At 48.5% G+C, this 27,215-nt stretch overlaps 2 protein-coding genes across 3 annotated transcripts; both read left to right on the top strand.

Annotated features, from left to right (window-relative positions):
• On the top strand, positions 1-22,098 carry LOC114590187 (uncharacterized). 2 transcript variants are annotated; one of them, XM_077931038.1, is made up of 7 exons: positions 9,435-9,534; positions 10,384-10,488; positions 16,371-16,723; positions 19,708-19,828; positions 20,519-20,592; positions 20,685-20,820; positions 21,554-22,098. In XM_077931038.1, the coding sequence occupies exons 5-7, from the start codon at positions 20,570-20,572 to the stop codon at positions 21,836-21,838; spliced, it is 444 nt and encodes a 147-aa protein (XP_077787164.1). In that variant the 5' UTR covers positions 9,435-9,534; positions 10,384-10,488; positions 16,371-16,723; positions 19,708-19,828; positions 20,519-20,569; the 3' UTR covers positions 21,839-22,098. The 2 variants fall into 2 exon arrangements, with proteins under 2 accessions (XP_077787163.1, XP_077787164.1); XM_077931037.1 differs by lacking the exons at positions 9,435-9,534; positions 10,384-10,488; positions 16,371-16,723 and adding an exon at positions 1-350.
• Positions 7,417-9,605, top strand: LOC144328293 (uncharacterized). Its single transcript, XM_077930942.1, has 4 exons — positions 7,417-7,717; positions 8,406-8,479; positions 8,572-8,705; positions 9,439-9,605. Exons 1-4 carry the CDS (start codon positions 7,622-7,624, stop codon positions 9,603-9,605), a joined length of 471 nt encoding a protein of 156 aa, XP_077787068.1. The 5' UTR covers positions 7,417-7,621.
• Positions 22,099-27,215: the final 5,117 nt, after the last annotated feature.

Genomic DNA, 27,215 nt, shown 5'->3' with positions numbered 1-27,215 from the left:
GGCTTTTTTTCTAAAAAGAAAAAAGAAAAACAAGATCTACCCCTCATACGAGGATGAGGCCCCTGCCCTACTGCCGCCATTGGCGAAGCCTTCAACATCAGCCACAGAGGGCAGGAGGAAAAATCAAGTTGCACCCAAAAACAAGATCTACCCCTCATATGAGGACGAGGCCCCTGTCCTACTGCCAGCATTGGCAAAGCCTACACCATCAGCGGCAGAGGTCAGGGCGGCAGAGGCCAGACCCCTAGTCTTGCCAGGGCTGGTGAAGCCCCAGACCAGCAAGCAAGACCCAAGCCAGCAGCGGCCCTCAAAAAAGAAGAGCCTTGAGGACTCTGGGCCAGCGTTCCCAGGTGAGTAGGCAGAACCAGATCCCTTTTGGGTTCCCCTTGGCCTTAGACTTGGTGTTTACCTCTACGGATGTTGGTGATCTGACACTAACTAAAAGCGAAACCAAAGAAGTGCCATGGTCGGATCACTTCCTGGTGCAACTGGACTTCTCCGCGACCCTTCCCCTCTGCAGGGAGGTGGGACCGATTCGGATGGTCCGCCCCCGCCACTTAATGGATCCAACTGGCTTCCAGAGAGTGGTAGGGGATGTTTTATCCCAAGTTGATGGCCTCTCGGCTGATTCCCCGGTGGCCCGTTGGAATGTGGAGTTAACCAGGGCTATTGACTGTCTGGCTCCGAAGCGCCCTCTCCGATTGCATGGAGCCCGGACAGCCCCGTGGTTTTCCACAGATCTGAGGGCAATGAAACTTCAGCAGCAGCTGAAGAAGGAACAAAAAGGGTTTTCTTGTGTGAGTTTCTTGTGGCTGATTAGCAGTTTGATCCATATTTTAGATTTAGGGGAGCTAGTCTCAAACATTTGTTGGGGGAGACCTAGGTTTTTTTGGGGGGATTTATTTGTCCTGTCTCCACACTTTTTATGATAGAGGACCACTGTAGTCACCCCCAACGACAAGTTCTCAAGATGGAGGGTGAGGGAACAGCTGCAGTCGCCTGTGGTTCCTGCGCAATGTTTGCCATCTTGCCAAAGGTTGCAGGCAGCTTTACCTGCAGCAATTGCATGTTGATTGCCCTCTTAAAAGACAAAGTCCAGCAACTGGAGGAACGTGTAGCTACGCTCCAAAGAATTAGAGACCTGGAACTCTTCTTGGAAGCAACAGAGCACACCGTTTCCACCAAGGAAGAGACAGGGGACTCCCCTGAGAAGGTGGCTAGTTCACCAACACAGGAGCCAGATATATGGAGAAACGTGACTCAAAGAAGTAGGAGGCCCAGGGTTCGCTCTGATTGTTTAGAAATACGCAATCGCTTTGAGGTCCTTTCCCCTACCATGGAAGACGAAGAGCAGACTCCATTTGAGGATCTCTCCCTCATTACAGTCGATCAGGTATATGAAGATGAGCAGCAACGGCAGTCCTCAGGGAATGTCCAGGCGACCTTGGAACGGACAGCTCACAGAAGAACCCCGACCAGACCTAAGAGGAGGCATGTGGTGGTGATAGGGGATTCCCTACTGAGGGGAACAGAAGCAGTGATCTGTGGGCCTGACAAGATGTCTCGGGAAGTGTGCTGTCTCCCCGGGGCTAAGATCCAAGATGTAACTGAACGACTGCAAAGAATCATAAAACCCACTGACAAATACCCCTTCCTCTTGGTTCATGTGGGAACCAATGACACTGCAAGCAATAGCCTCCAGAAGATCAAAAGAGATTACGAGGCTCTGGGCAGGAAATTGAAGCAATTAAATGCACAGATTGTCATCTCATCTGTCCTCCCAGTTGAACGACGTGGCCCAGGGAGAGAGGGAAAAATAGTGGAAGTGAACAACTGGCTTCGCAAATGGTGCAAACAGGAACGGTTTGGATTCTTAGATCACGGACTGCAGTTTCTTGAAGATGGACTTCTGGCAAGCGATGGGCTGCACCTCACAACGGTTGGGAGGAATGTTTTTGCAAAAAATCTCAGAAACCTCATCAGGAGGGCTTTAAACTGACTAATGTGGGGGAGGGAGACAGTGCTCCTGAAGGTAGGAGTCTATCAATTGATGAAGATGATCATCCAAATGTCATAGACCGAATGGAGCAAAGAGCATGCAGACCTAGTGGTGGGAGGAAAAAATCCTTAAATAAGAGACACGGGGGAATGATTAATGGACTTCAATGTCTGTACACTAATGCGCAAAGCATGGGAAATAAACAAGATGAGCTTGAGCTCCTGGTACAGCAAACTAAATATGACATAATAGGAATCACTGAAACCTGGTGGGATAAATCCCACGATTGGAATGTAATAATGGAGGGATACAATCTATTTCAAAGAAACAGACCAGACAAGAAAGGAGGAGGAGTGGCGTTATATGTCAGGGATGTGTATACCTGTGAAGAGATCCAAGATTTAGAACCTCAAAGCCAAAGTGAGAGCATTTGGGTGAAAATTAAGGGAGAGAAGAATAACAGTGACCTCGTTGTGGGAGTTTACTATAGATCCCCAAGCCAAACGGAGGACATAGATGATGCCTTCCTGGAACAGATGGCCAAGCATGCAAAAGGAAGGGAGATAGTAGTAATGGGGGACTTCAATTACCCGGATATTTGTTGGATGTCAAACTCAGCCAAGAGCATAAGGTCAAACAGATTCCTCACTGCCCTTGCAGACAACTTCATTGTCCAGAAAGTGGGAGAAGCAACAAGAGGAACAGCCATTTTAGATCTGGTCCTAACCAATGTTGAGGACCTGGTTAGTGGGGTAGAAGTGGAAGGATCATTAGGCGCGAGTGATCATGCTCTTCTGAAGTTTACTATACAGCGGAAAGGAGCAGCCAAGCATACTAGGACTCAATTTCTCGACTTTAAGAAAGCCGACTTCATAAAGCTTAGGGAAGTGCTGGGTGAGATCCCATGGACAGTAATACTAAAAGGAAAGGGAGTTCAAGATGGCTGGGAGTTTGTTAAGAGGGAGATAGTAAAAGCACAACTTCAGGCAATACCAATGAGACGGAAACATGGAAGGTGCCTAAAGAAGCCAGGGTGGCTATCTAAAGAACTTTTAACTGAGTTAAGATTAAAAAAGGATGTGTACAAAAAATGGAAAAGGGGGGAAACCACCAAAGAGGAATTCAAACAAATAGCCAGCACGTGTAGACACAAAGTCAGAAAAGCTAAAGCACAAAATGAACTCAGGCTTGCTAGAGAGGTTAAAAGCAACAAAAAAGGCTTTTATGGGTATGTTCGTAGCAAAAGGAAGAACAAAGAAACCGTGGGGTCACTCAGAGGAGAAGATGGTGAAATGCAAACAGGGGACACAGAAAGGGCTGAACTCCTCAATGCTTTCTTTGCCTCAGTCTTCTCCGATAAAGAAAACAATGCCCGACCTGAAGAATTTGGAGCAAATGATTCAGCAGAGGAAACACAACCCAGAATAACTAAGGAGATAGTACAAGAATACTTGGCTAGTTTAGATGTATTCAAGTCTCCAGGGCCAGATGAACTGCATCCAAGAGTATTAAAAGAACTGGCAGATGTGATTTCAGAACCACTGGCAGTCATCTTTGAGAATTCCTGGAGAACAGGCGAAGTCCCCGCAGACTGGAGGAGGGCAAATGTTGTCCCTATTTTCAAAAAGGGGAAAAGAGAGGACCCAAATAATTACCGCCCAGTCAGTCTGACATCAATACCAGGGAAGATTCTGGAGCAGATCATTAAGCAAACAGTCTGTGAGCACCTAGAAAGGAATGCTGTGATCACCAATAGTCAGCATGGATTTCTGAAAAATAAGTCATGTCAGACTAACCTGATCTCGTTTTTTGACAGAATTACAAGCCTGGTAGATGAAGGGAACACAGTGGATGTAGTCTACCTTGATTTCAGCAAGGCATTTGACAAGGTGCCCCATGATATTCTTGTAAAGAAGCTGGTAAAATGCGGTCTTGACTATGCTACCACTCAGTGGATTTGTAACTGGCTGACTGACCGAACCCAAAGGGTGCTCATCAATGGTTCCTCTTCATCCTGGAGAAGAGTGACTAGTGGGGTGCCACAGGGTTCTGTCTTGGGCCCGGTCTTATTCAACATCTTTATCAACGACTTGGATGATGGACTCAAGGGCATCCTGATCAAATTTGCAGATGACACCAAACTGGGAGGGGTGACTAACACCCCAGAGGACAGGATCACACTTCAAAACGACCTTGACAGATTAGAGAACTGGGCCAAAACAAACAAGATGAATTTTAACAGGGAGAAATGTAAAGTATTGCACTTGGGCAAAAAAAATGAGAGGCACAAATACAAGATGGGGGACACCTGGCTTGAGAGCAGTACATGTGAAAAGGATCTAGGAGTCTTGGTTGACCACAAACTTGACATGAGCCAACAATGTGACGCGGCAGCTAAAAAAGCCAATGCAATTCTGGGCCTCATCAATAGGAGTATAGCATCTAGATCAAGGGAAGTAATAGTGCCACTGTATTCTGCTCTGGTCAGACCTCACCTGGAGTACTGTGTCCAGTTCTGGGCACCACAGTTCAAGAAGGACACTGACAAACTCGAACGTGTCCAGAGGAGGGCAACCAAAATGGTCAAAGGCCTGGAAACGATGCCTTATGAGGAACGGCTAAGGGAGCTGGGCATGTTTAGCCTGGAGAAGAGGAGGTTACGGGGTGATATGATAGCCATGTACAAATATATAAAAGGATGTCACATAGAGGAGGGAGAAAGGCTGTTTTCTGCTGCTCCAGAGAAGCGGACACGGAGCAATGGATCCAAACTACAAGAAAGAAGATTCCACCTAAACATTAGGAAGAACTTCCTGACAGTAAGAGCTGTTCGACAGTGGAATTTGCTGCCAAGGAGTGTGGTGGAGTCTCCTTCTTTGGAGGTCTTTAAGCAGAGGCTTGACAACCATATGTCAGGAGTGCTCTGATGGTGTTTCCTGCTTGGCAGGGGGTTGGACTCGATGGCCCCTGTGGTCTCTTCCAACTCTATGATTCTATGATTCTATGATTCTATGAAACAATCGTTGAGACGACTAGAGCGCTGGTGGTGGAAAACTCACTCTGAATCAGACCGGACACGGGCTAGAGCTCAACGTCGAGCCTACCAAGTGGCAATGGCAACGGCGAAGAGGGCCTTCTTCGTCGCCTCCATTGCATCTGCAGAAAACAGCAGCAGGAGACTTTTTCAGGTGGTTCGCAATCTATCGGAACCACCTGCACCACCGGGGCCTGGTAGGGATCCCAAGATCTCCTGCAATGCTTTTGCAAAGTTTTATGCAGATAAAGTCACTCAGGTTCAGAAGGAGGTAGACTCCACCATGGGAGCAGGGCCAGGGCGGGAGAGTGCTAGAGTTCTGTCTAGTCCTGTTACATGGGATCAATTCCAATCTGTTACCTCCGAGGATGTGGACAGGCTGCTTGGACAAGTGAAACCGACCACCTGTCTCCTTGATCCTTGCCCATCCTGGCTGATAAAAGCAAGCCGGGAAGGGCTGGGCAATGGGCTCTGCGGGGTGCTGAATGCTTCTCTCTGTGAGGGAGCCTTCCCAGACCCGCAGAAAAAGGCGGTCATTAAACCACTTCTTAAAAAAACATCTTTAGACCCAGCCAGTTTGGCCAACTATCGCCCTGTCTCAAATTTACCATTCTTGGGCAAGGTGATTGAGCAGGTGGTTGCCGAACAACTCCAAGCACGCCTGGAGGATGCAGACCATTTGGATCCCTTCCAGTCGGGATTCAGGCCTCACCATGGGACTGAAACTGCCTTGGTCGCGCTGGTTGATGATCTGCAGCGGGCTAGGGACAAAGGTGAAAGCTGTTTCCTAGTTCTGCTGGATCTCTCAGCGGCCTTTGACACCATCGACCATAACATCCTTCTGGACCGTCTTGAGGGGCTGGGAGCTGGAGGCACTGTTATACGGTGGTTCCGCTCCTTTCTCCTGGGCCGTGTTCAGAAAGTGGTTTGGGGGATGAGTGTTCAGATCCCTGGGCTCTCACTTGTGGGGTGCCTCAGGGTTCCGTCCTCTCGCCCATGCTTTTTAATATCTATATGAAGCCGCTGGGAGAGATCATCAGGGGGTTTGGGCTGGGTGTTCATCAGTATGCGGATGACACCCAGCTCTACCTCTCCTTTAAATCAGAACCAGTGAAGGCGGTGAAGGTCCTGTGTGAGTGCCTGGAGGCGGTTGGAGGATGGATGGTGGCTAACAGATTGAGGTTGAATCCTGACAAGACAGAAGTACTTTTTTTGTGGGACAGGGGGCGGGCAGATGTGGGGGATTCCCTGATCCTGAATGGGGTAACTGTGCCCCTGAAGGACCAGGTGCGCAGCCTGGGAGTCATTTTGGACTCACAGCTGTCCATGGAGGTGCAGGTTAATTCTGTATCCAGGGCAGCTGTCTACCAACTCCACCTGGTACGCAGGCTGAGACCCTCCCTGCCCACGGACTGTCTCACCAGAGTGGTGCATGCTCTAGTTATCTCCCGCTTGGACTACTGCAACACACTCTACGTGAGGCTACCTTTGAAGGTGACCCGGAAACTGCAATTAATCCAGAATGCAGAAGGTAGACTGGTGACTGGGAGCGGCCGCCGGGACCACATAACACTGGTTCTGAGAGATCTGCATTGGCTCCCAGTACGTTTCCGGGCACAATTCAAAGTGTTAAAGCCCTAAACGGCCTCAGACCAGTATACCTGAAGGAGCCTCTCCACCCCCATCGTTCAGCCTGGACACTGAGATCCAGCGCCGAGGGCCTTCTGGTGGTTATTGGTGTTATTGGTGGCTGCGGCAAGGGGTGGTGTTGACTGGCTGTCGCTGCGGAAATTGGGAAGGCGATTGGCGGTTTCTGCCGGCAAGGGACAGACAATAGGTGGGTTTTGCGACGTGTGTGAGTGGCAGCATAGGTCCAGCGGGTGAGCAATTTTTGGAATCCCCTCCCCCAAATAGCTGAACAACTGTGGCTAATCCTCCCCCCCCCAAAAAAATCTCAGCAACTCTGGGCAATCCTTACCCCATTTTCTTAATTTGGAGTCCCCCAAAATAGGGGGTGTCTTATACACGAAAAAATACGGTATATCCTGCCTTTCTCCTGTCATACGCCTCCAGGAGGTGTGCAACCATTTCCCCCGTGGTCACCATCCAGGCACTGAGCAGACCTCCTGAGCTCCGTCAAGGTCCTTGCACCACATGCCTTCAGACTGTGCCCTAGGGCAGGGTCTCTGGCTTCATCCACCGAAGGGTTGTAGACTGGGGTGTATACTGGCTCCACACTTAGGACCAAATGGGGCATTACAGTGGTACCTTGGTTCTCAAACTTAATCCATTCTGAAACCAAAGCGTTCCAAACCAAGGCACGCTTTCCCATAGAAAGTAATGCAAAATGGGTTAATCCGTTCCAGACCTTTTTAAAAGAAACCCTAAAACAGCAATTTAACATGAATTTAACTATCTAACAAGACCATTTCTGGGTTAGGGTTAATTTTTGGATTGGGTTAGTGTTAGGGAAGGATTAGAATTAGGGTTAGGGTCAGTGTGGCTTTATGTTTCCTTGTGATTTTGATTCAAACTCAATTTTATAAAATCCTTTCTTCTTTCAGAACCAGACTTTGAAGAAGAGCTTTATGGAGGCAGCAACTCTAACAACCAAGGCGCTTGTGCAATCGAATGTGGGATATGTCACCTTCCCCCACAAAGAGGAGCTCACCTTCTGCATCATAGTGAGTATAAAAGAAAAAAAGAGGGGGATCTCCTGGGGTTTCTTTTCAGAGCGTTTTTTCCTTAAAAATAGCTGTGTAGGTCTAGCTCTGGGTTGCATGTTCTGAGCATCTGGCCCCAAACCATTTCTGGGTGGTCACGTTCTGCTCCAGCTCAAGTTTCCAAACCCTCTTGAAAGGCAGCCCTACACTGTGGCAACCTCAGCAGGATGTCACCAGCACCTAAGTAAAAGCGGCTAGGCTCTCCCAGGAGGAGAGGGCTGTCGATGGCTCCCAGCCATGATTGCTATGTTCAACCTCCACAGAGGAAGGAAGCAATGTTTCTGAATATAGTTGCTGGAAGCCACAGGCGGGGAGAGGGCTCTTGGGCTCATGGTCTGCTCCCTGGTTTCTCACAGACGTCTGGTTGGCCACAGTGAGAGTGCTGAGGATGCTGGACTTGATGGGCCCTTGGCCTGGTCCAGAAGGCTGATCTTATGCTGTTCTTATGCGGTAGAGCTCTGCCCAGGAGAAAAAGGGATCTGATTCCCAGATCCAGAAAGCCCACTCTTCTCCCCTAGGAGGACCCACTTGCCAATTGCAAAGAAGTTGTCAAGTGGGCTGGATAGAGAGCACACCTCAGGGCTTGGTGTGGTGGTGGCAGGGATGGCGCCTCCAGTTCCCTGACATGCTGTGTGCTTCCCCACCACAGGAGGTTATCAAAGAGGAACCGCTGGCATCGCTCACCATCGTACATCAAGCGATGGAAACCATCATTCTTATGACGTAAGTACGGCCAGACACAGTACATATTTCTTCACCAGGTTTAGGGACTGCTGGGTGCTGATCCTTTCCTCTCCCCTTCTTTCTCTTTTCAGTGCCTTGAGACCACGCATGGACCCCCTGCTCCGGTCTCAGCCACTACAGAAAACCATCAGGAAGGTCTTCCAATTGCCATCATTGCAGGTTACGAAGGTCAAAGCCGGGAGCTCCGTGCCAGCAACAGAGCCAGGTGACTGGACCTTCTGCTTCTGGAGGAAAATGGGGTTGCCGGGTTAAAGGATTTGAGGGCAAAGAGTCTGAGCCGTGTAAGCTGCAAAGAATGCTGCCCGAGACACTTGACCCATCACAATGATGTAACAGCCAGAGACTTGGGGTGTATATTTTTGATTTTAATCATGTTTCCATATTTATTGCATTTCACCTTTGGCTAGAATGCATCCACGAATGATTCCTGCATGCCTGCATTTTGTGACTCTCATGCCTCCCTCCTACGCTGCATTTAATTTTATTTGTTTGCTAGTTTGTTTATATGCTGCCCATCTGACTGGGTTACTCTAGCCACTCTGGGCGGCTTCCAACAAATTAAAACACAGCCAGACATCAAATATTTAAAACTTCCCTATGCAGGGCTGCCTTCAGATGTCTTCAGACGGAAGTATAATGATGTATCTCTCTGACATCTGATAGGAGGGTGTTCCACAGGGTGGGCCCCACCACCAAGAAGGCCCTCTGCCTTGGAACACCCTGAGGAAGTTGAGCCCAGTGTGGAGTCCTGTATCTTTATATCGCATGACCTGTAACCTTACATATATCAAGAAACATTTGCTGTTTATGACTCTTTGTGTGCCTTGCTTGAACCCCTGCATAAGCTTTGTTACGAATTTGGACTAGAAGGCTCCAGAGCATGTGGGATTTCCATGGGGGTCTTCAGCTTCTAAGTGCTTTTGCTTCTCTCCTTCCAGGACTGCTTTCAAGAGACCATCTACATCTGGCTCAACATGCTCACCAGGTTGCTGTCGGAGGCCCCCTCTCTGGAGATGCTGCAGGAGATATTAGTGGTAAGGGAGCCCCCAAGGTGTCAGAGCAGGGGGAAGCAGCAGCTCCCATGCCGGAGGACAGACCCTCTTGAAATGATTGCACGGGGGGCATCTGTGGCCAACTCGCTGGTTGTGGGTGCTGATGGTCAAGTGGGCCTCTGTTCTGCTAGCAATGCTTGTGCAAGGCACACAAGATATGTCCTCTGCTGATGGCGTATGGGGAAGGGCCGTGGCTCGGGGCAGAGCATCTGTCTTGCATGCCCAAGTTCCCCGGTTCAGTCCTCAGCATCTCCAGGTGGGGCTGGGAAAAGGCTCTCTGCCCGAAAGGCCAAAGGGCCAACTGCCAGTCCTCAGTACCTGTGGATCAATGGCTGGGCTTGGTCTAAGGATGCTTCCTGCATTCCATTGCTATGGCTGTGGTGAGGTGTATGTTGCATTGTTGTAATTATCACACACACAAACACACAAATGACAGATTGCAGGGCGGTTCACAACATAAAAATACAAAATCAGAACAGAAAATGCATAATAAAACAAAAGCAACCCAAGAGCCAATTAATATCTAATTCTACTAATGCGTTTTTTTTTAATGGCTTCTTTTTTCTGTGTCTTTAGTTGTTCTTGTTTTGTTTGTAAGCTGCCTCGAGTCCCTGTCTGGGAAAAAGGTGGGGTATTATTAATAAATAATAATAATAATAATAATAATAATAATAATAATAATAATAATAAAAAAAAACAAATTGCAGCAAACTTTCTCCTTTACAAAACAACCCCTTTTTGCAATTTGTCCCCTCTATGAACCTTTGTGAATTTGCAAACCTGGATTAAGGGTTGTCCTTCCATGTGATGATGATGATTTCTCTCTCGCAGGACACAAATGGCTGGATTGACTCCACAAAAATCAGTGAGAGGCAAAGAGCAGTCAAGACCACCAACGTACTCATGAAATATGTCTCCGAGCATTTGGACTTTGATGTGAGTGACCAAGGCTTAACGCTGCAATTTCAAATCGTATTGTGTTGGAAAGTTCAGGTGTGAACTAGATGAAAGCTGTATGGCATGGCCATCCCAGGGGAAGGTGCCAGCCAGTGCTATTTTTCTAGAAAAAGAGGTGCCAGGACTCACCATGAAGTCACCTCCCCACCTGAGAGGTGCCAGTGTTAGCTATTTGCAGTATAGTAGCACTGCAGAGAGCTTGCTGGGGAGACCATGCATTAAAATGGGACTCAAAAATAATTTAACAAGGTTTTAATAACAAACACAAAAACTCCTTATACACTAAATACACCAACAACAAACCAGACCCAACCACCAACCCATCCCCCAGGGTAATGGGAGAGCTAGGTGCTGCTCCTTATATACTATACCCAAATGCTGACACAGCTTAATCAAAACAACTCGGCACCTGCTATGTTTCACAGCTGTAAAGCTGGGTCTCGTTATTTTGCTCTGGCCCCTTAAAGACATACACAACTGGTGGAACAATGATGAACCTTTACATTTAAAGAAACCATTCAACATTTCCCCTGCGGTTCATCATTGTGGAACAAAAACATAAAGCATATCTTGTACATGTCTTTCATGTGTAACCTTTGGAAGTGCTTTAGTAAAAATGTCTGCAGTTTGATTTTCACCTGGAACATATTGAAATACAATCATTTCATCAGCAATTAGTTTTTTTACAAACTGTAAACGTAACCTTAAGACTCTAGTGCGCTGCGTATTGGTCTCTGAAAACAGGATAGCGAATCCGCTCTGGGAATCAAGGTAAACTCTTACTGGTAGTGTTACTTTCATCTGTAGGTCTGCAAATACTTGCAGATACCATTCCACATCACGAGTGTCCTGAATGCATCCACATAATTCACTCTCTGTTGTGGAGAGACAAATAATGGTTTGTGTCTGGGACTTCCATTCAAATGGACAACCATTATAACAAAACACCATACCAGACACACCCCTGCAATTATTTTGATCCACCTAGAATCATAGAATCATAGAGTTGGAATAGACCACAAGGGCCATCGAGTCCAACCCCCTGCCAAGCAGGAAACACCATCAGAGCACTCCTGACATATGGTTGTCAAGCCTCTGCTTAAAGACCTCCAAAGAAGGAGACCCCACCACACTCCTTGGCAGCAAATTCCACTGTCGAACAGCTTTTACTGTCAGGAAGTTCTTCCTAATGTTTAGGTGGAATCTTCTTTCTTGTAGTTTGGATCCATGGCTCCGTGTCCGCTTCTCTGGAGCAGCAGAAAACAACCTTTCTCCCTCCTCTATATGACATCCTTTTATATATTTGAACATGGCTATCATATCACCCCTTAACCTCCTCTTCTCCAGGCTAAACATGCCCAGCTCCCTTAGCCGTTCCTCATAAGGCATCGTTTCCAGGCCTTTGACCATTTTGGTTGCCCTCCTCTGGACACGTTCCAGTTTGTCAGTGTCCTTCTTGAACTGTGGTGCCCAGAACTGGACACAGTACTCCAGGTGAGGTCTGACCAGAGCAGAATACAGTGGCACTATTACTTCCCTTGATCTAGATGCTATACTCCTATTGATGCAGCCCAGAATTGCATTGGCTTTTTTAGCTGCCGCGTCACACTGTTGGCTCATGTCAAGTTTGTGGTCAACCAAGACTCCTAGATCCTTTTCACATGTACTGCTCTCAAGCCAGGTGTCCCCCATCTTGTATTTGTGCCTCTCATTTTTTTTGCCCAAGTGCAATACTTTACATTTCTCCTTGTTAAAGTTCATCTTGTTTGTTTTGGCCCAGTTCTCTAATCTGTCAAGGTCGTTTTGAAGTGTGATCCTGTCCTCTGGGGTGTTAGCCACCCCTCCCAGTTTGGTGTCATCTGCAAATTTGATCAGGATGCCCTTGAGTCCATCATCCAAGTCATTGATAAAGATGTTGAATAAGATCGGGCCCAAGACAGAACCCTGTGGCACCCCACTAGTCACTCTTCTCCAGGATGAAGAGGAACCATTGATGAGCACCCTTTGGGTTCGGTCAGTCAGCCAGTTACAAATCCACTGAGTGGTAGCATAGTCAAGACCGCATTTTACCAGCTTCTTTACAAGAATATCATGGGGCACCTTGTCAAATGCCTTGCTGAAATCAAGGTAGGCTACATCCACTGCGTTCCCTTCATCTACCAGGGTTGTAATTCTGTCAAAAAACAAGATCAGCTTAGTCTGACATGACTTATTTTTCAGAAATCCATGCTGACTATTGGTGATCACAGCATTCCTTTCTAGGTGCTCACAGACTGTTTGCTTAATGATCTGCTCCAGAATCTTCCCTGGTATTGATGTCAGACTGACTGGGTGGTAATTATTTGGGTCCTCTCTTTTCCCCTTTTTGACAATTTGCCCTCCTCCAGTCTGCCGGGACTTCACCTGTTCTCCAGGAATTCTCAAAGATGACTGCCAGTGGTTCTGAGATCACATCTGCCAGTTCTTTTAATACTCTTGGATGCAGTTCATCTGGCCCTGGAGACTTGAATACATCTAAACTAGCCAAGTATTCTTGTACTATCTCCTTAGTTATTCTGGGCTGTGTTTCCTCTGCTGAATCATTTGCTCCAAATTCTTCAGGTCGGGCATTGTTTTCTTTATCGGAGAAGACTGAGGCAAAGAAGGCATTGAGGAGTTCAGCCCTTTCTGTGTCCCCTCTTTGCATTTCACCATCTTCTCCTCTGAGTGACCCCACTGTTTCTTTGTTCTTCCTTTTGCTACGAACATACCCATAAAAGCCTTTTTTGTTGCTTTTAACCTCTCTAGCAAGCCTGAGTTCATTCTGTGCTTTAGCTTTTCTGACTTTGTGTCTACACGTGCTGGCTATTTGTTTGAATTCCTCTTTGGTGGTTTCCCCCCTTTTCCATTTTTTGTACACATCCTTTTTTAATCTTAACTCAGTTAAAAGTTCTTTAGATAGCCACCCTGGCTTCTTTAGGCACCTTCCATGTTTCCGTCTCATTGGTATTGCCTGAAGTTGTGCTTTTACTATCTCCCTCTTAACAAACTCCCAGCCATCATGAACTCCCTTTCCTTTCAGTATTACTGTCCATGGGATCTCACCCAGCACTTCCCTAAGTTTTATGAAGTCGGCTTTCTTAAAGTCAAGAAATTGAGTCCCAGTATGCTTGGCTGCTCCTTTCCGCTGTATAGTAAACTTCATAAGAGCATGATCACTCGCGCCTAATGATCCTTCCATATATGCAAACTCTCTATGGGAGGGACGGAAAAGGGGCCGGCTACCCTCCCTGCCTTAATTTCTTTAAGTATTTTCTTGCTTTGGGCATCTCTCTAACTGATTTCTGATTTGGTGGGTCACCTGAATTGGGGGGGGAAAGCAGCTGGGATCCTAAAACCTAAACTAAAACCTTCCCAGAGAAATAATGCAGCTGTTCTGTTCGGACAGAGATCCAAAAGGGTTTTTAAGGCTCATGTACCCTTTTTCTCTGGGATGCGGTGCATGCCGTGATTTGGGCTGACTTCCCAGAGAGCCATCACATGAGCGGTGTGAGTTGTTCAACCACATTCTAAATGACACACAGCATTACCAAACCAATAAACAGAATATCCAGTCAATCTTCAGTACCTACAAAAGAACTTCAGGGATAGGACCAGAAGCATTAGCCTCATCCTTAGGATCAGAAGCTGAGGCTCCCACAGATGAGAGTTGTTGTTTTCAACACAACAAAAGGGATGGCGTTTCACTCCTGCATCTGCTGGAGAACCGCCCCCCCCTTTCCCAACTAACTGAAAGTACAACCTGGGAATATACACAGAAGCCCAAATGATTATTTGGAGGCGGAACAGGTACTGCTCGCAGCTGATGGGGTGCGGCTCTTCCCATGCGTCGGCTTCTTGAGAGCGGATCGGTGTCCTGAAGCGACTGTCTGTTGTCCATGCCTTCCCCTTTCTCCGGGGGGGGGGGGGGGAGAGAAGCCAGGGAATGAAGGAGGTGAGGACAGGTGACCCCCCCCCAGGCCCAAAGTCACCCCAGGCCTCAAAACCAAATTTCCCCTTTCTCTCGTCTACAACAGCTTTTCTCTGCTCTTCTCTGCTTTCTCACAAGATGCTGCTGCATAAGCAAAAGGTTATTTTTTATCAGTACAAGAAGGCTTCAAAAAGCTAATGAATAGGCTCTGTCAATGCCAGGAATAAACAGGCCTGGGAACTGAGTCTTATCTCATCCAGTTGCAACACATATTGGACCCGCTGAACGCAAGGCTTCTTCAACCCCCTTGGCTTCTCATCCCCCTTTCCTGGGAAGGGCACCAAGAGTCCCAAGAGTCCCAGGACAGGAGCTTTCTGTTCATGCTCAGGGAAACTCATGAGGCAGGACTCCTGAGGAGGGGGAGAAGGTGGAGGGAACTGGAGGGGAATATATGCTCTGTGCAAATGGCTGTGAACTTGTGCTTGTTTGTGAAGTTATCACACTAGCTCCTTCTACCAACCCCGGATGGCAGAAATAAAGCTTTTTCTCTGAAATTATCCCTTGAGTGCCTGTTTGACTCCCCTTTCCCTCTCCCGGGTGCAATGCTCTTCCCATCCGAGGGCAAAGCCTGAAAAGGCTACAGGAGTTGTGGCGTCCTCAGGCACAGAGGTTTTCCAGGTAGCTAGTCCCAGGGTCCACTTCTGCAGGCAGCGCGCCTCCACCCGCACACAAGAGAAGCCGCCTGCAGGAGTCGACTCCTGCAAAGTGGCACAGCAATGGGAGATCCTTCCAGCAAAGGTTTCAGGGCAGACCTTCAGCCAGACCTAGTCTGTCCTGGGATCCACCCATAAGGAGAAAACGAAAACAAAACTGTTCACGCAAAAGGCAGGCCTTACATCCAGGCTTTTACTGACCGTACATTAAAAGACCTTTTCACAAGAGATATTGAAGTTAATAAAACACAGCACCCAGAATTAGGAAGAGATAACCAGGCTGGAATAGTAGATCATGTCAGATCATTTTCCTCCACAAATTTTACAATATTCTTCCGCGGTATCCACTTCCTCCCCCCTTGGATCTACATGACCTTGCTATTTCAAGGTCTGTCAAATATTTGGTCATCCTTCTCACTCTGAGTAAAAAGACTTCCTCATTTCAATGTTTACAAATAAAAATACAATACCAAGTACTTTGAATCATTCCCAGATTCTGTCAATATCCAGGATAATATTTCCCAATTGCTAAATTTCCAGCAATCAAAACTGGAATATCATATTCCAGTCAATGACATTTTCTTATCCAGAGATTCTATTTATTTTTTAAAAATAATTTTTTATTGATTTTTCCATGGATTCTACTTCTAACACTATATCTTTAACAAGTTTTCATATTTCGACCCTCCTCCCCTGGACTTCCCTCGTACTCATATTTTGTTTTATTTCCCTATTGTTCTCCTTGCGTATTTGATGTTTCCCCAAAATTTCCTCAATACATATAGTCTTATTTTTTGTTGTAGACAGTTGTGATTGTTCACTCAAACCCTGCCAATGAGTCCATTTCTTTATGTTGCCTCTTCATATATGTTGTAAATGGTTCCCATTCTCTTTTAAAGTCTTTGTTGTCCTTTTCATGTAATTTTCCTGTTAGTTTTGCCGGTTCTGCATATTCCATAAGTTTCCCTTGCCATTGTTCTTTCGTTGGTAATTTCTTCTGTCTTCCAAGTTTGTGCTAATAAAATTCTTGCCGCTGTTGTTGCATACATAAATAATTTCCAATTTTCTTTTTTTACATCTTGGTCTAAAATTCCTAGAAGGAATGCTTCTGGTTTCTTAACAAAAGTCTTTTTAAACATTTTTTTCCAATTCATTATATATCATTTCCCAATAATTCCTAATCTTTTTGCATCTTGCAGGATGGCTTTTTTTCTAAAAAGAAAAAAGAAAAACAAGATCTACCCCTCATACGAGGATGAGGCCCCTGCCCTACTGCCGCGATTGGCGAAGCCTTCAATATCAGCCACAGAGGGCAGGAGGAAAAACCAAGTTGCACCCAAAAACAAGATCTACCCCTCATATGAGGACGAGGCCCCTGTCCTACTGCCAGCATTGGCAAAGCCTACACCATCAGCGGCAGAGGCCAGGGCGGCAGAGGCCAGACCCCTAGTCTTGCCAGGGCTGGTGAAGCCCCAGACCAGCAAGCAAAACCCAAGCCAGCAGCGGCCCTCAAAAAAGAAGAGCCTTGAGGACTCTGGGCCAGCGTTCCCAGGTGAGTAAGCAGAACCAGATCCCTTTTGGGTTCCCCTTGGCCTTAGACTTGGTGTTTACCTCTACGGATGTTGGTGATCTGACACTAACTAAAAGTGAAACCAAAGAAGTGCCATGGTCGGATCACTTCCTGGTGCAACTGGACTTCTCCGCGACCCTTCCCCTCTGCAGGGAGGTGGGACCGATTCGGATGGTCCGCCCCCGCCACTTAATGGATCCAACTGAGGATCCAGAGAGTGGTAGGGGATGCTTTATCCCAAGTTGATGGCCTTTCAGCTGATTCCCTGGTGGCACGCTGGAATGCGGAGTTAACCAGGGCTATTGACTGTCTGGCTCCGAAGCGCCCTCTCCGATTGCATGGAGCCCGGACAGCCCCGTGGTTTTCCACGGATCTGAGGGCAATGAAACAATCGTTGAGACGGCTAGAGCGCTGGTGGCGGAAAACTCACTCTGAATCAGACCGGACAAGGGCTAGAGCTCAACGTCGAGCCTACCAAGTGGCAATGGCAACGGCGAAGAGGGCCTTCTTCGCTGCCTCCATTGCATCTGCAGAAAACAGCAGCAGGAGACTTTTTCAGGTGGTTCGCAATCTATCGGAACCACCTGCACCACCGGGGCCTGGTAGGGATCCCAAGATCTCCTGCAATGCTTTTGCAAAGTTTTATGCAGATAAAGTCACTCAGATTCAGAAGGAGGTAGACTCCACCGTGGGAGCAGGGCCGGGGCGGGAGAGTGCTAGAGTTCTGTCTAGTCCTGTTACATGGGATCAATTCCAATCTGTTACCTCTGAGGATGTGGACAGGCTGCTTGGACAAGTGAAACCGACCACCTGTCTCCTTGATCCTTGCCCATCCTGGCTGATAAAAGCGAGCCGGGAAGGGCTGGGCGATGGGCTTTGCGGGGTGGTGAATGCTTCTCTCTGTGAGGGAGCCATCCCAGACCCGCTGAAAGAGGCGGCCATTAAACCGCTTCTTAAAAAAACATCTTTAGACCCAGCCAGTTTGGCCAACTATCGCCCTGTCTCAAATTTACCATTCTTGGGCAAGGTGATTGAGCAGGTGGTTGCCGAACAACTCCAAGCACGCCTGGAGGATGCAGACCATTTGGATCCCTTCGAATCGGGATTCAGGCCTCACCATGGGACTGAAACTGCCTTGGTCGCGCTGGTTGATGATCTCCGGCGGGCTAGGGACAAAGGTGAGAGCTGTTTCCTAGTTCTGCTGGATCTGTCAGCGGCCTTTGACACCATCGACCATAACATCCTTCTGGACCGTCTAGAGGGGCTGGGAGCTGGGGCCACTGTTATACGGTGGTTCCGCTCCTTTCTCCTGGGCCGTGTTCAGAAAGTGGTGTTGGGGAATGATTGTTCAGATCCCTGGGCTCTCACTTGTGGGGTGCCTCAGGGTTCCGTCCTCTCCCCCATGCTTTTTAATATCTATATGAAGCCGCTGGGAGAGATCATCAGGGGGTTTGGGCTGGGTGTTCATCAGTATGCAGATGACACCCAGCTCTACCTCTCCTTTAAATCAGAACCAGTGAAGGCGGTGAAGGTCCTGTGTGAGTGCCTGGAGGCGGTTGGAGGATGGATGGTGGCTAACAGATTGAGGTTGAATCCTGACAAGACAGAAGTACTTTTTTTGTGGGACGGGGCGGGCAGATGTGGGGGATTCCCTGGTCCTGAATGGGGTAACTGTGCCCCTGAAGGACCAGGTGCGCAGCCTGGGAGTCATTTTGGACTCACAGCTGTCCATGGAGGTGCAGGTTAATTCTGTATCCAGGGCAGCTGTCTACCAACTCCACCTGGTACGCAGGCTGAGACCCTCCCTGCCCACGGACTGTCTCACCAGAGTGGTGCATGCTCTAGTTATCTCCCGCTTGGACTACTGCAACACGCTCTACGTGAGGCTACCTTTGAAGGTGACCCGGAAACTGCAATTAATCCAGAATGCAGCAGGTAGACTGGTGACTGGGAGCGGCCGCCGGGACCACATAACACTGGTTCTGAGAGATCTGCATTGGCTCCCAGTACGTTTCCGGGCACAATTCAAAGTGTTAAAGCCCTAAACGGCCTCAGACCAGTATACCTGAAGGAGCCTCTCCACCCCCATCGTTCAGCCTGGACACTGAGATCCAGCGCCGAGGGCCTTCTGGTGGTTATTGGTGTTATTGGTGGCTGCGGCAAGGGGTGGTGTTGACTGGCTGTTGCTGCGGAAATTGGGAAGGCGATTGGCGGTTTCTGCCGGCAAGGTACAGACAATAGGTGGGTTTTGCGACGTGTGTGAGTGGCAGCATAGGTCCAGCGGGTGAGCAATTTTTGGAATCCCCTCCCCCAAATAGCTGAACAACTGTGGCTAATCCTCCCCCCCCCCAAAAGCTCAGCAACTCTGGGCAATCCTTCCCCCATTTTCTTAATTTGGAGTCCCCCAAAATAGGGGGTGTCTTATACACGAAAAAATACGGTATATCCTGCCTTTCTCCTGTCATACGCCTCCAGGAGGTGTGCAACCATTTCCCCCGTGGTCACCATCCAGGCACTGAGCAGACCTCCTGAGCTCCGTCAAGGTCCTTGCACCACATGCCTTCAGACTGTGCCCTAGGGCAGGGTCTCTGGCTTCATCCACCGAAGGGTTGTAGACTGGGGTGTATACTGGCTCCACACTTAGGACCAAATGGGGCATTACAGTGGTACCTTGGTTCTCAAACTTAATCCATTCTGAAACCAAAGCGTTCCAAACCAAGGCACGCTTTCCCATAGAAAGTAATGCAAAATGGATTAATCCGTTCCAGACCTTTTTAAAAGAAACCCTAAAACAGCAATTTAACATGAATTTAACTATCTAACAAGACCATTTCTGGGTTAGGGTTAATTTTTGGATTGGGTTAGTGTTAGGGAAGGATTAGAATTAGGGTTAGGGTCAGTGTGGCTTTATGTTTCCTTGTGATTTTGATTCAAACTCAATTTTATAAAATCCTTTCTTCTTTCAGAACCAGGCTTTGAAGAAGAGCTTTATGAAGGCAACAACTCGTAACAACCAAGGCGCTTGTGCAATCGAATGTGGGATATGTCACCTTCCCCCACAAAGAGGAGCTCACCTTCTGCATCATAGTGAGTATAAAAGAAAAAAAGAGGGGGATCTCCTGGGGTTTCTTTTCAGAGCGTTTTTTTTCCTTAAAAATAGCTGTGTAGGTCTAGCTCTGGGTTGCATGTTCTGAGCATCTGGCCCCAAACCATTTCTGGGTGGTCACGTTCTGCTCCAGCTCAAGTTTCCAAACCCTCTTGAAAGGCAGCCCTACACTGTGGCAACCTCAGCAGGATGTCACCAGCACCTAAGTAAAAGCGGCTAGGCTCTCCCAGGAGGAGAGGGCTGCCGATGGCTCCCAGCCATGATTGCTATGTTCAACCTCCACAGAGGAAGGAAGCAATGTTTCTGAATATAGTTGCTGGAAGCCACAGGCGGGGAGAGGGCTCTTGGGCTCATGGTCTGCTCCCTGGTTTCTCACAGACGTCTGGTTGGCCACAGTGAGAGTGCTGAGGATGCTGGACTTGATGGGCCCTTGGCCTGGTCCAGAAGGCTGATCTTATGCTGTTCTTATGCGGTAGAGCTCTGCCCAGGAGAAAAAGGGATCTTATTCCCAGATCCAGGAAGCCCACTCTTCTCCCCTAGGAGGACCCACTTGCCAATTGCAAAGAAGTTGTCAAGTGGGCTGGATAGAGAGCACACCTCAGGGCTTGGTGTGGTGGTGGCAGGGATGGCGCCTCCAGTTCCCTGACATGCTGTGTGCTTCCCCACCACAGGAGGTTATCAAAGAGGAACCGCTGGCATCGCTCACCATCGTACATCAAGCGATGGAAACCATCATTTGCATGACGTAAGTACGGCCAGACACAGTACATATTTCTTCACCAGGTTTAGGGACTGCTGGGTGCTGATCCTTTCCTCTCCCCTTCTTTCTCTTTTCAGTGCCTTGAGAACATGCATGGACCCCCTGCTCCGGTCTCAGCCGCTACAGAAAACCATCAGGAAGGTCTTCCAATTGCCATCATTGCAGGTTACGAAGGTCAAAGCCGGGAGCTCCGTGCCAGCAACACAGAGCCAGGTGACTGGACCTTCTGCTTCTGGAGGAAAATGGGGTTGCCGGGTTAAAGGATTTGAGGGCAAAGAGTCTGAGCCGTGTAAGCTGCAAAGAATGCTGCCCGAGACACTTGACCCATCACAATGATGTAACAGCCAGAGACTTGGGGTGTATATTTTTGATTTTAATCATGTTTCCATATTTATTGCATTTCACCTTTGGCTAGAATGCATCCACGAATGATTCCTGCATTCCTGAATTTTGTGACTCTCATCCCTCCCTCCTACGCTGCATTTAATTTTATTTGTTTGCTAGTTTGTTTATATGCTGCCCATCTGACTGGGTTACTCCAGCCACTCTGGGCGGCTTCCAACAAATTAAAACACAGCCAGACATCAAATATTTAAAACTTCCCTATGCAGGGCTGCCTTCAGATGTCTTCAGACGGAAGTATAATGATGTATCTCTCTGACATCTGATAGGAGGGTGTTCCACATGGTGGGCCCCACCACCAAGAAGGCCCTCTGCCTTGGAACACCCCGAGGAAGTTGAGCCCAGTGTGGAGTCCTGTATCTTTATATCGCATGACCTGTAACCTTACATACATCAAGAAACGTTTGCTGTTTATGACTCTTTGTGTGCCTTGCTTGAACCCCTGCATAAGCTTTGTTACGAATTTGGACTAGAAGGCTCCAGAGCATGTGGGATTTCCATGGGGGTCTTCAGCTTCTAAGTGCTTTTGCTTCTCTCCTTCCAGGACTGTTATCAAGAGACCATCTACATCTGGCTCAACATGCTCACCAGCTTGCTGTCGGAGGCCCCCTCTCTGGAGATGCTGCAGGAGATATTAGTGGTAAGGGAGCCCCCAAGGTGTCAGAGCAGGGGGAAGCAGCAGCTCCCATGCCGGAGGACAGACCCTCTTGAAATGATTGCACGGGGGGCATCTGTGGCCAACTCGCTGGTTGTGGGTGCTGATGGTCAAGTGGGCCTCTGTTCTGCTAGCAATGCTTGTGCAAGGCACACAAGATATGTCCTCTGCTGATGGCGTATGGGGAAGGGCCGTGGCTCGGGGCAGAGCATCTGTCTTGCATGCCCAAGTTCCCCGGTTCAGCCCTCAGCATCTCCAGGTGGGGCTGGGAAAAGGCTCTCTGCCTGAAAGGCCAAAGGGCCAACTGCCAGTCCTCAGTACCTGTGGATCAATGGCTGGGCTTGGTCTAAGGATGCTTCCTGCATTCCATTGCTATGGCTGTGGTGAGGTGTATGTTGCATTGTTGTAATTATCACACACACAAACACACAAACACACAATGACCGCTCCCTGCTTAAAACGGGGGGCGCCCTTTGCGTGGACGCGTGCAGCCCTGGATCTGGAGTGGCCCCATCAGCATAGGCTTTGCCTTCCCTCAGGTGGGATACCTGGAGGTCCCCGCCTACCTCAGTGAGTTGTCCAATCCCACCTGGGGGAAGCGTTGCCAGGGAAACCAGGCCAGGTAGGGGGAGGGATTACCTGCCCACACAATAGAGGGAGGATCTTACCTGGTAATCCTCACTTGGCTCCAGAGCTTCTCCCACCCTACCCACCCTCAGTTAATGTCTTCTTTTGCAGGTTAACTTTTTTTTTTTCATAGGTTTTGCAGGTTAAGCATTCTCCACAGGTATGCGGCGCTGCTACGATAAGGTCGCTGTTAAAGGGCCGGAAAGGAATTTCCCTGCATTGGCAGGTTTCGCCTTTCCCGTAGCAAAACGTCACAACGGTATCAGGCCTTGGGCGGAAGAAGCTGGTAAAATGCGGACTTGACTATGCTACCACTCAGTGGATTTGTAACTGGCTGACTGACCGAACCCAAAGGGTGCTCATCAATGGTTCCTATTCATCCTGGAGAAGAGTAACTAGTGGGGTGCCACAGGGTTCTGTCTTGGGCCCGGTCTTATTCAACATCTTTATCAACGACTTGGATGATGGACTCAAGGGCATCCTGATCAAATTTGCAGATGACACCAAACTGGGAGGGGTGTCTAACACCCCAGAGGACAGGATCACACTTCAAAACGACCTTGACAGATTAGAGAACTGGGCCAAAACAAACAAGATGAATTTTAACAGGGAGAAATGTAAAGTATTGCACTTGGGCAAAAAAAATGAGAGGCACAAATACAAGATGGGTGACACCTGGCTTGAGAGCAGTACATGTGAAAAGGATCTAGGAGTCTTGGTGGACCACAAACTTGACATGAGCCAACAGTGTGACGCGGCAGCTAAAAAAGCCAATGCAATTCTGGGCTGCATCAATAGGAGTATAGCATCTAGATCAAGGGAAGTAATAGTGCCACTGTATTCTGCTCTGGTTAGACCTCACCTGGAGTACTGTGTCCAGTTCTGGGCACCACAGTTCAAGAAGGACACTGACAAACTGGAACGTGTCCAGAGGAGGGCAACCAAAATGGTCAAAGGCCTGGAAATGATGCCTTATGAGGAACGGCTAAGGGAGCTGGGCATGTTTAGCCTGGAGAAGAGGAGGTTAAGGGGTGATATGATAGCCATGTTCAAATATATAAAAGGATGTCACATAGAGGAGGGAGAAAGGTTGTTTTCTGCTGCTCCAGAGAAGCGGACACGGAGCAATGGATCCAAACTACAAGAAAGAAGATTCCACCTAAACATTAGGAAGAACTTCCTGACAGTAAGAGCTGTTCAACAGTGGAATTTGCTGCCAAGGAGTGTGGTGGAGTCTCCTTCTTTGGAGGTCTTTAAGCAGAGGCTTGACAACCATATGTCAGGAGTGCTCTGATGGTGTTTCCTGCTTGGCAGGGGGTTGGACTCGATGGCCCTTGTGGTCTCTTCCAACTCTATGATTCTATGATTCTATGATTCTATTTATTTTTTAAAAATAATTTTTTATTGATTTTTCCATGGATTCTACTTCTAACACTATATCTTTAACAAGTTTTCATATTTCGACCCTCCTCCCCTGGACTTCCCTCGTACTCATATTTTGTTTTATTTCCCTATTGTTCTCCTTGCGTATTTGATGTTTCCCCAAAATTTCCTCAATACATATAGTTCTTATTTTTTGTTGTAGACAGTTGTGATTGTCCACTCAAACCCTGCCAATGAGTCCATTTCTTTATGTTGCCTCTTCATATATGTTGTAAATGGTTCCCATTCTCTTTTAAAGTCTTTGTTGTCCTTTTCATGTAACTTTCCTGTTAGTTTTGCCGGTTCTGCATATTCCATAAGTTTCCCTTGCCATTGTTCTTTCGTTGGTAATTTCTTCTGTCTTCCAAGTTTGTGCTAATAAAATTCTTGCCGCTGTTGTTGCATACATAAATAATTTCCAATTTTCTTTTTTTACATCTTGGTCTAAAATTCCTAGAAGGAATGCTTCTGGTTTCTTAACAAAAGTCTTTTTAAACATTTTTTTCAATTCATTATATATCATTTCCCAATAATTCCTAATCTTTTTGCATCTTGCAGGATGGCTTTTTTTCTAAAAAGAAAAAAGAAAAACAAGATCTACCCCTCATACGAGGATGAGGCCCCTGCCCTACTGCCGCCATTGGCGAAGCCTTCAACATCAGCCACAGAGGGCAGGAGGAAAAATCAAGTTGCACCCAAAAACAAGATCTACCCCTCATATGAGGACGAGGCCCCTGTCCGACTGCCAGCATTGGCAAAGCCTACACCATCAGCGGCAGAGGCCAGGGCGGCAGAGGCCAGACCCCTAGTCTTGCCAGGGCTGGTGAAGCCCCAGACCAGCAAGCAAGACCCAAGCCAGCAGCGGCCCTCAAAAAAGAAGAGCCATGAGGACTCTGGGCCAGCGTTCCCAGGTGAGTAGGCAGAACCAGATCCCTTTTGGGTTCCCCTTGGCCTTAGACTTGGTGTTTACCTCTACGGATGTTGGTGATCTGACACTAACTAAAAGCGAAACCAAAGAAGTGCCATGGTCAGATCACTTCCTGGTGATCACTTCCTCTGCAGGGAGGTGGTACCGATTCGGATGGTCCGCCCCCGCCACTTAATGGATCCAACTGGTTTCCAGAGAGTGGTAGGGGATGCTTTATCCCAAGTTGATGGCCTTTCAGCTGATTCCCTGGTGGCACGCTGGAATGCGGAGTTAACCAGGGCTATTGACTGTCTGGCTCCGAAGCACCCTCTCCGATTGCATGGAGCCCGGACAGCCCCGTGGTTTTCCACGGATCTGAGGGCAATGAAACAATCGTTGAGACGGCTAGAGCGCTGGTGGCGGAAAACTCACTCTGAATCAGACCGGACAAGGGCTAGAGCTCAACGTCGAGCCTACCAAGTGGCAATGGCAACGGCGAAGAGGGCCTTCTTCGCTGCCTCCATTGCATCTGCAGAAAACAGCAGCAGGAGACTTTTTCAGGTGGTTCGCAATCTATCGGAACCACCTGCACCACCGGGGCCTGGTAGGGATCCCAAGATCTCCTGCAATGCTTTTGCAAAGTTTTATGCAGATAAAGTCACTCAGATTCAGAAGGAGGTAGACTCCACTGTGGGAGCAGGGCCAGGGCGGGAGAGTGCTAGAGTTCTGTCTAGTCCTGTTACATGGGATCAATTCCAATCTGTTACCTCTGAGGATGTGGACAGGCTGCTTGGACAAGTGAAACCGACCACCTGTCTCCTTGATCCTTGCCCATCCTGGCTGATAAAAGCAAGCCGGGAAGGGCTGGCCAATGGGCTCTGCGGGGTGGTGAATGCTTCTCTCTGTGAGGGAGCCTTCCCAGACCCGCAGAAAAAGGCGGTCATTAAACCGCTTCTTAAAAAAACATCTTTAGACCCAGCCAGTTTGGCCAACTATCGCCCTGTCTCAAATTTACCATTCTTGGGCAAGGTGATTGAGCAGGTGGTTGCCGAACAACTCCAAGCACGCCTGGAGGATGCAGACCATTTGGATCCCTTCGAATCGGGATTCAGGCCTCACCACGGGACTGAAACTGCCTTGGTCGCGCTGGTTGATGATCTCCGGCGGGCTAGGGACAAAGGTGAGAGCTGTTTCCTAGTTCTGCTGGATCTGTCAGCGGCCTTTGACACCATCGACCATAACATCCTTCTGGACCGTCTAGAGGGGCTGGGAGCTGGGGCCACTGTTATACGGTGGTTCCGCTCCTTTCTCCTGGGCCGTGTTCAGAAAGTGGTGTTGGGGAATGATTGTTCAGATCCCTGGGCTCTCACTTGTGGGGTGCCTCAGGGTTCCGTCCTCTCCCCCATGCTTTTTAATATCTATATGAAGCCGCTGGGAGAGATCATCAGGGGGTTTGGGCTGGGTGTTTATCAGTATGCAGATGACACCCAGCTCTACCTCTCCTTTAAATCAGAACCAGTGAAGGCGGTGAAGGTCCTGTGTGAGTGCCTGGAGGCGGTTGGAGGATGGATGGTGGCTAACAGATTGAGGTTGAATCCTGACAAGACAGAAGTACTTTTTTTGTGGGACGGGGCGGGCAGATGTGGGGGATTCCCTGGTCCTGAATGGGGTAACTGTGCCCCTGAAGGACCAGGTGCGCAGCCTGGGAGTCATTTTGGACTCACAGCTGTCCATGGAGGTGCAGGTTAATTCTGTGTCCAGGGCAGCTGTCTACCAACTCCACCTGGTACGCAGGCTGAGACCCTCCCTGCCCACGGACTGTCTCACTAGAGTGGTGCATGCTCTAGTTATCTCCCGCTTGGACTACTGCAACACGCTCTACGTGAGGCTACCTTTGAAGGTGACCCGGAAACTGCAATTAATCCAGAATGCAGCAGGTAGACTGGTGACTGGGAGCGGCCGCCGGGACCACATAACACTGGTTCTGAGAGATCTGCATTGGCTCCCAGTACGTTTCCGGGCACAATTCAAAGTGTTAAAGCCCTAAACGGCCTCAGACCAGTATACCTGAAGGAGCCTCTCCACCCCCATCGTTCAGCCTGGACACTGAGATCCAGCGCCGAGGGCCTTCTGGTGGTTATTGGTGTTATTGGTGGCTGCGGCAAGGGGTGGTGTTGACTGGCTGTTGCTGCGGAAATTGGGAAGGCGATTGGCGGTTTCTGCCAGCGAGGGACAGACAATAGGTGGGTTTTGCGACGTGTGTGAGTGGCAGCATAGGTCCAGCGGGTGAGCAATTTTTGGAATCCCCTCCCCCAAATAGCTGAACAACTGTGGGTAATCCTCCCCCCCAAAAAAGCTCAGCAACTCTGGGCAATCCTTCCCCCATTTTCTTAATTTGGAGTCCCCCAAAATAGGGGGTGTCTTATACACGAAAAAATACGGTATATCCTGCCTTTCTCCTGTCATACGCCTCCAGGAGGTGTGCAACCATTTCCCCCGTGGTCACCATCCAGGCACTGAGCAGACCTCCTGAGCTCCGTCAAGGTCCTTGCACCACATGCCTTCAGACTGTGCCCTAGGGCAGGGTCTCTGGCT

The sequence above is a fragment of the Podarcis muralis genome, chromosome 7 (assembly GCF_964188315.1).
Source record: "Podarcis muralis chromosome 7, rPodMur119.hap1.1, whole genome shotgun sequence".
Classification (NCBI taxonomy): Eukaryota; Metazoa; Chordata; class Lepidosauria; order Squamata; family Lacertidae; genus Podarcis; species Podarcis muralis.
Note: the sequence above shows the minus strand (reverse complement) of the source record. Positions and strands in the feature narration are given on the sequence as shown.